At 37.3% G+C, this 9,082-nt stretch overlaps 1 protein-coding gene across 2 annotated transcripts in view; it reads right to left on the minus strand.

The window, feature by feature from the left end:
* Positions 1–209: 209 nt before the first annotated feature.
* Positions 210–9,082, minus strand: part of LOC144960180 (uncharacterized) — a 63,226-nt gene continuing 54,353 nt past the window's right edge. For both annotated transcript variants that reach the window (XM_078893202.1, XM_078893203.1), the window contains exon 14: positions 210–456. In XM_078893202.1, the coding sequence (XP_078749328.1) occupies positions 355–456 (102 nt within the window). In that variant the 3' untranslated portion in view covers positions 210–354. The remainder of the gene's footprint in view (positions 457–9,082) is intronic.

A 9,082-nucleotide genomic window follows, 5' to 3' on the forward strand; every position in this document is an offset into this window, starting at 1 on the left:
GGAGGAATAACGAATCTGGATAACCCAATGTGTCAAAGACACGGGAGGAATTAAGGTCTAACGTCTAAAGGTTCCCTAAAATCCTGAAAATAATGAATGTATGGGTTAATTAAAAATTAAAAGGCTTCAAATAACACCAACAAACCGTCAAGGAACGTTTTGGAATCGAAGCATTTATCCTTCATCAAAAACAATAAAAATCGGAATACATTATCTTTATTGGATTTTTATTACAAATGTAGACAGAGAATACATCAGAAGTGTGGTTTAACTAGAGAGAAGCAATGAAATATGACTGGTTCTAGTTTTTAACGAGTCCGCTTTCGACTGCCATTTTCTAATGATCCATTTGGTCTATGAATTCCGATTGTTGACGACACTGATGGTTCCAGTTATTTTCCTGGTGCTTCGTCGGCGACGTTCTTCAGTGTCCACTTTCTTGGATTCATCACAACCCTGAAAATAATTGTTGTATGAAAAAAATGAATACAATGGCTATTTTTAATGGAAAGAAATACATTAGACTTAACAAGGAATGTTTCGGGATCACAACGCTTTGTCAGCTTATGACAAAAACAATAAAAAGGATAATTCAATGTGGGACTCGGATATCTGGATGAAGCAAATGCCAAAATGTGGACTTAAAGATATAACTAGAAAATGGAATTTTTATTTCTTGACCACAATAAAACACATAGACATGACCCAAGTTTTTAGTTTTGACGATACATTCAAGTTATGCCATCTAAATGGCCACGATAGATAAATACATGTACGTCTGATAACTCAAATTGTTTGAGGCTTAGAGTCACAGAAATACTTCCAAGTAGGCACACATATTGTCCATTGCAACAATATTGAAAAAAAACATATTTTATTGTATGGGGTTATCAGACCGCCTAATGGGTGTACCTCGGCCCCGACACAGTACCGTTATGAGGCGGTTGGTCAAATCTATAGAGCAAAGTAGGATGGTGGAGGAGAAGAAAGAGTAAAGATTATGGTTTGTTCTTGAGTGGGGGTTTTCATAATTAAATGCTGAGTTTCTTGTTTTGTTGTTGTCACATTTAAAATGGCTAGTTGGAATTTCGAGTTTTCCGTTTTGTGCTTTGTGAATATGAGGAGTTTGTTGATGAACCGTCTTTCATGTAGCGATTTCCAATGGAGATCGTTTTGCTAATATCTCGCTCATTGTTTCCACTGACAAATCTGGCCGCCTAACTTTTGACTTTTCTAGCTCGTTGATTTCTTGTGATGTGTGTGGGTCCCATACTGAGATACTATATTCCAGTATGGGCCTGACACATGCTTCATAGCATTTCTTTTTCACAAATTGGTGACAGTGGCGGATTTGTCTTTTGAGGAAGGTCATTGTTCTATTTGGCTTGAGCTTCGTCAGGGATATTATATTGGGAGTCGATTATGTTTTTTTTTGTTCATCACCCTGAGGACATGACACATTTTGGGGTGGAATTTCAGTTTCCATCTTGCCTCCCAGCACTGTAATTTATTAAGATATTGCTGTAGTATGACGGTATCGTTCCCGTTTATATTTCACTGTACTGGAGACCGTCATTTGAGAACAATATCACTGTGGAACAGGATGTAGTCCTTCTGGCATGTCATTAATGTAAATGAGATAGGGGAGTGGTCATAGAACAATACCTTGGAGTACTCCTGGCACAACATTGTCGTGTTTGACTCTTTACCTTCGAGAAAAACTTTTTGTATTCTGTTATCCTTAAAGGATTCAGTCCAGCTGGTGTCGTTGTTAACATGTAATCCCGAACTGTTTGACTTTAAGACGCAGACCTCTGTGATGGACTTTGTCAAAGGCGTTTAAGAAGTCCAATAGGACCTATCTCCGATTTTCCAGTGTTTGCAGAAAGTCAAAGGATAGTGATAGCAGATGTGATTCGCATGATCGTCTGCTCGAAATCCATGTTGAGCATCAGTGAAGATGTTGTTTTCTTCCAGGTGGTCCATAATTGATCTGTATATAATGTGCTCCAAAATTCGCCTTAACGAAGAAGAAAAAGAAAAGAAGAGGAAGACGAAAAAGAAGAAGAAGAAGAAGAAGAAGAAGAAGAAGAAGAAGAAGAAGAAGAAGAAGAAGAAGAAGAAGAAGAAGAAGAAGAAGAAGAAGAAGAAGAAGAAGAAGAAGAAGAAGAAGAAGAATTAGACGAAGAAGAAGATAATGATGATGATGTTGGTGATGATGATGATTGTGATGATGATGATGATGGTGATGATGATGATGATGATGATGAAGGAGAAGAAGAAAAAGAATAGGAATAATCCCGACATCACATAACAAAACATCATCTCCTGTCTCTCTGGATTCTACTCATTGTAATGCTGCTAGTTTTTGTTTTGTTTGTTTTAATTTTTTTTTCTTTTGTTTGTTTGGTCTTTTGTTTATTTTTTTGTTGTTTCTTTTGTTATTGCATTTGTTGATAGATGATGAAAGACGTTGTGCCCAAAAAGACGGAGAAAACAAATACAAAGATTCAGCAGGCTCATTGCATTGAAGCTGAAAGTATATTTTCAAAATATTGCTTATGCAGTAATTTAAAAAATAACTATAGTTCTTATTTAAAAGAGATAACCGACAATGCTCTTATTTTAAGCCTGAGTATGGTGAAGGCACATCAATAAACAATTCTCTCGAGGAGGTCAATTCTTCCTAACCAACTGACTGGGAGAGGAGTGTCATACCACAAGACCTCAAAGGCTACAATAACACAACTGACACTCGCTTTCGGATCGGAAGGTCCTGGGTTCGAGCCTCGCTCTCGGCGCATAGTTGAGCCCTTGGAAAAGGCTCTTTACTCACATTCTCTCACCGTACTCAGGTGTAAAATGAGTACCTGGCCGTTAACAGCGTTGTCTTTGTCCGAAAAATTGTAATATCGCCTAACAGGCGTCATGTCCCGTCCTACATGTTAAATGTTGCTGTTGACCAAGGACCCCTTGTAAAGCGCTTTGAGCATATTTAGTGGATATTGCGCTATATAAAAGCTCATTTATTTATTATATTCTGCCGTCACATTGGCAACACACTTTTTAAAATTTTGGCCAAAAAACTTATACTTCATATATCAATGTTGATGCTATGACTTTGATTACATACTCACCTGTTATGTACGTACCAAGACACAAAACTATGCGTAATCTTGAGTGTTTATTGTCTTACTGATATAATTTAGTGAGAACTAATGCTAAAAATTGCTGTCTAAAAACAATAACAAAGAGCTTGTGTACCTTCCTTAGTCTGACTGATTGAATTTAGTAAGAACTTATCATCCAATTGCGGTCTAAAAAACAACAGAAAGCTGCTTGATGTCATCTTCATACATTCTATACCCATTTTTTTGTGATGCCATCTTCTTACATTTTATACCCAGTTTTTCTAATGTCATCTTCATAGTTTCTATAACCAATTTTTGTGATGTCATAATCATGCTTCTATACACAGCTAATGTCATCTTCTTAGAGTCTATATCCAGTTTTTCTGATACAATTCTCATACGTTATCTATCCAGTTTTTCTAATGCCATCTTTGTAGATTCTATACCTCGTTTTTTCTGATGCCATCTTCATACATTCTATATCCGATTTTTCTGATGCCATCTTTATAAATTCTATACCCAATTTTTTTTTCTGACGTCTCTTCATACATAAAATACCCAATTTTTCAGGGTCATCACGTCTGTTTGACTACGGCCAACTTGCCAAGATGTCTCATACCCGAGACTTACAATAGGTTTCATATTTGAGACTTTTTGGCAAGTAGTCACCTTAATCAAGTTTCCTGGCCTAAATAGAAAACGGGAAAGTAACAGTGCACAGCGACTCTACTGCGTAAACATGAGCTATTAAAGAAATATAGAGCAATATCAACTAAATGTACGCAAAGCACTTAACAAGAGGCTCCATGGCAACAGCAACGCTTAACATGCAGGACAACGTGAACTATAGGCGATCTTTAATATATTTTTTTGGATAAAGATGACGCTGGTACCAAGCGAGGTACTCATTTTACGCTTGGTGAGTGATGTCAGGGAATATGAGTAAAGAGTCTTTCCAAGAACTCAACTTTGGCAGTCAAAAACGGGGCTATAACCTTATGACTACCGTTCGAAGTAGAATGTCATACAATAAGACCACGAAGCTGGAAAATTGAATTAAAACTTAAGGTATTTTTCTTATCATAATACATATCGTATGACATCATGGATGTGAATCGTGGATAATCACAAGAGAACGATGAGAATAAAATAAATGCATTTGAAATTAAATGTTACCGGAAAAGTCTCCACATTCCCTTGACAGCAAAGGAAACTAACAGAATGTCAAAACGTTCCCCAGAGCATTAGGGAATCATATCTCATCAAGATGATGCAGACACTAAAACCTGCCTTTTTGACAAATCAAGAGACATGGCTCCCTAAAAATTAAATTTCTGGAGGATATTGTGGATGGTAAAAGATAGAGAGGGTGACCAAGAAGATTATGGTCACAAGACATGAGCGAATGGATGAATAAGCTAGTGACCGAATGTGAAAGGAAGGCGCAGGACAGAAGCTTTTTTCGGTTGGGAGCTGCGGAGACCACGTCCAGGAGGGATAAGCCTTGATAAATAATAATAATAATAATAATGCTGAAAATTTATATAGCGCTATAACTCCGAGACACCAGACTCTAAGCGCTTAAATTACAAATTACTTTGGCTGAAACATACTCATTCACACACACAAGCACACACACACACACACAACACAACACACAACACAAACCAAACCTATCTTGCTTCTCATACCATCTACTAAAATCGAAACAAATATGTTTTAAGCGAACGTTTAAAAATAGCCAAAGCTTCTTTTTCACGAATGCTCTGCGGTAAGGTGTTCCAAATAGAGGGTCCGAAATGAGAAAAGGATCTCATTCCAGCATTTTTCCGAATTCGAGGGACAACTAGTTTTGTGGAATCACTGGCCGAACGTAAGGGGCGGGGTTTTGAATATCTTTCAATTAGTTCTGAAAGGTAGGAAGGGGCAGTACCTTCAAGACAACGATACACTAAAACACAAGCTTTGAATTTAATTCTTTTCTCAACAGGCAGCCAATGCAGGTCATGAAGTAGAGGTCCGGCAGAGTCGCACCTACGCTTCATAAATACTAGTCTGGCAGCGCTGTTTTGGACAATCTGAAGACGTTTCAGATTGTATTGCGAAACGCCAAACAACAGAGCATTACAATAATCCAATTTCGATAGTACGAGGGACACAACCAGGTGCTTGGTCACATCCTCAGATATGAACCGTCTAATGGAAGCAATCTTTTTTAGTTGGAAAAAGAGAGATCTAACCAAATTATTAACCTGATGCTCCATCGACAGTCCAGAGTCTAAGAATGTGCCAAGGTTTTTCACTTTGTCAACAATTTGAATAGAGGCATCCCCCAACTTCAAATCTGTTTCACTTTTCCACTTCCTGTTCCCCACATACAGCACCTCCGTCTTATCATCATTCAGTTTCAGTCTGTTCTCATTCATCCATTTCTTAACACTTTGGATACAATTTTTACTATTGGCTGATACTTCTTGTAAATTTCTCATATTGGAAACGCAGTACAATTGCGTATCATCAGCGTATTGATGGTAAGACAGACCAAAACTTCTGATGATTTTAGACAGAGGGCCAACGTACAAAACAAAAAGAACGGGTCCAAGTACTGAACCCTGGGGAACCCCACAATCAAGAAAGATTTCCTCCGATCTATATTCATCCACCGTAATAATCTGTATACGATTAAACAAATATGACCTAAACCAATCAAGCGCTGCACCAGACACGCCATAAGTAATTTCAAGACGTTTGAGAAGAAGATTGTGATCAATAGTATCAAAAGCAGACGATAGGTCAAGCAAATTCAGCAAAGAACATGAACCATTGTCTATAACAGAGAGGAGATCATTAACAACCCTAACAAGTGCGGTTTCCGTCGAATGATGTTGCCTATAAGCAGACTGAAATTTTTCTTCAAGACAATTATTTTTAAGATGAGACAGTAATTGTTTCAAAACAAGCTTTTCTAAGATCTTAGAGAGAAAAGGAAGATTAGAGACAGGGCGATAGTTTTTTAAGTTCTCTTTATCGAGATCAGGTTTTTTCAAAAGGGGTTTGACATGAGCAACTTTGTAAATGTCTGGTACAGCACCTGACTGCAACGAATTATTAACAATACATGTAAATGGTGTTAAAATTACATCAATGCATTTTTTTAAAATGGCAGTATTTAAGGGGTCTAAATCACAACTTTTAGTTGGAGACGACATAATGCAATCACGTAAGTCAGCTTCAGTAATCTTTGAAAAATGTGTTAACGAATCACCATGAAACTTGTCAAATGTTGTAGGGATCGATTCAGACGAGAGTTCCTTCCTGATGGTATCCGTTTTTTCTTTAAAATATTGACCAAAGCGAGTTGGTAGATATGGACGATCGATTAAAGATGGGAGAGCTGGTTGCGTCTGTTGTCCCAGCAGTTCCTTGGTCAAGGCAAAGAATTGTCTCGAACGTCCCACGTTTTTGAGGCTTTCTTCATAGAATTTCTTTTTGGCCCTGAAATTGACGGCTTTTGCATCATTTCTAGCCGCGATGTATCGCTTCTTATCGACAGCATCTCTGGACTTGAGCCATTTTCTTTCTGCCCGCCTCCTGGCTAATCCATTCAATTTTATTTCGGTATTATACCAGGGTGCTTGACGTCTCACTTTTACTGCTCTAGTTGTTAAGGGAGCATGCTTGTCCACCGTACCAACAATTGACTCGTGGAGACCATTCGCATCATGTTTATTTTTAACGTTATGGTCAAGGTCTTGTTTAAAAATGTTCATGTTTATATTCTTCAAATTACGAGATGTTATCATCTTTTTTACTTCGTGCTTCATTGGAAATAAAACGCAAAACACAATTAAATGATGGTCAGAGATTAATTTATCAATATTTGAGACAGGTGAAGAGAGAGAATGTTCAATGTCTGTAATGACATGATCTATTGTGTGGCCATGGTTGTTTGTAGGACCGCTTACAAGTTGAATATAGTTGTTAGTGTCAATAAGCTCCCGAAATACTTTCGATTCATTTTTGTTTCCGAAATAATCAATGTTAAAATCACCCATAAAAATATTATGCTTTTTGTTAATGGATTGCATAGTCATAAATTCTCCGAACTCAGATAAAAAATCAATTGTTGATATTTTGTTTTGTTGGCTTGGTGGTGGGCAGTAGACACAGTGAAACGACTTTTTAAAATTATTTTCATGAATGGCAAATCCAGCGTATTCAAAACTTCTAAAATTATCATGGTGAAATGATATCTTGTCAAAGAGTGACAAGTTGTAAATAATTGCAATACCACCTCCTTTCCTCCCAATGCGTGGAAATGATTTAATACAAAAGCCTTCGGGGGTAATTGATTTCATAATTGGATCATCATATGAATGATTAAGCCATGTTTCCAAGATGACAAAAATATTAATTTTATGATCTTCAATAATGTCGATTATGTCTTGAGTTTTATTACGACACGATCTAACATTTAGTAATCCAATTTTTAAACTGGTATGATCACTACGTGCAGGTTGTTGTTGTTGTTGTTGTTGTTGTTGTTGTTGTTGTTGTTGTTGTTGTTGTTGTTGTTGCTCAAGACGGTGCTGTTGCTGCGAGTTGTTGTCATGGTGGTCGTTAATTTCATACTGACTGTCACGGACAGTGTTGACATTTGACAAGGAACGGTGAGGATTACTCATTGAAGTGATTAGATTGGATGGGGGACGAGTGTTGATAAATTGAAGCGAGGATCGAGGTCGTAGGGGGAGCGGGCGTGGGGTTGGCCGATGACCAATGACGGTGGTTATAGGGCGTTGTTTTCGTCTACCCCCTCTGAGTCTGTTCACAAAATTAGTATTATAAATAGATCGATGTACACGGTAGTTGTTAAAAGTTGTAAAATATAGCACAGTGAATAAAGTTTCCAATATGGCTGTAAACAAATAATGATCATCATCATCATCATCATCATCATCATCATCATCATCATCATCATCATCATCATCATCATCATCATCATCATCATATCAGATCCATATCCTATCATGTGAACGATTATTTGGGCCAACTGACCTACCTTTGAATTAGATTGCATGTGTTTATCACAAGCCCTGTGCCTTTGTTGTGTTCAACACAGTGAACACCATCAAGAGGACAGCCCACATGTTAATACTTATTTTAGACGCTCGATAATTTCTACGAATGAACAAAGTTCACGCAATCCCACAAATAGTTAAAACAACAAGCCACAATACCGAGGCACCAGTCGCATGTGGAAAGACCTTTGTAGTTGTTGATGTTATGCATTTAGTTAAAACGAACACAGCATCCGCCAGCTGGATATAAAGTACCAACACACAATATTGTAAATTTATAGATAGTATGCAGATGACGTCACTCGGGCCTTTGTTATTGTTTTTGCCATCCGCGTTTGTGAGTTGTTATCACAAAACTGTATTAACCAGACTATAAAAGTTCATGGTTACACAGAGTTTGTGTGTTGGTCCGTTATACTTCCGGATGGCAATGTTGTGAACTCCTTGGCCAAGCGCATTCTATCTATAGTCTGATTTATATAATTGAGTGAGAAGTAATCACTAAAATGACTGTCTAAAGAAATATGAAAAAGAGCTGAGTGATGTCAATTTCGTTCTTTCTATTCTTTGTCCCCCAAACAAGGGACTGAATTTGGTAGATGATACATTCACTCAATACCCAGTGCATTTGAATTAAACATAGATTTTTCCTCAGAGGAAGCTTTTTTCGTAGCTACTTGACATTGTTTCAAAGTTGTACATTTCCATTATTTAAAAGAAACTTCATATGATACATTTTTTAAAAACATTGAGCTTTTAAATCGCTCAATATCCACGAAACGTGTTCAAAGCGCTTTACAATGGACCCCTGACCAATAGCAACACATAAAATTTAGAACGAGACATTAGACGAAATTACAATTTATTTTT

Source organism: Berghia stephanieae, chromosome 14, assembly GCF_034508935.2.
Source record: "Berghia stephanieae isolate SIO BIC M18660-M18661 chromosome 14, UCSD_Bste_1.3, whole genome shotgun sequence".
Lineage (NCBI taxonomy): Eukaryota > Metazoa > Mollusca > Gastropoda > Nudibranchia > Aeolidiidae > Berghia > Berghia stephanieae.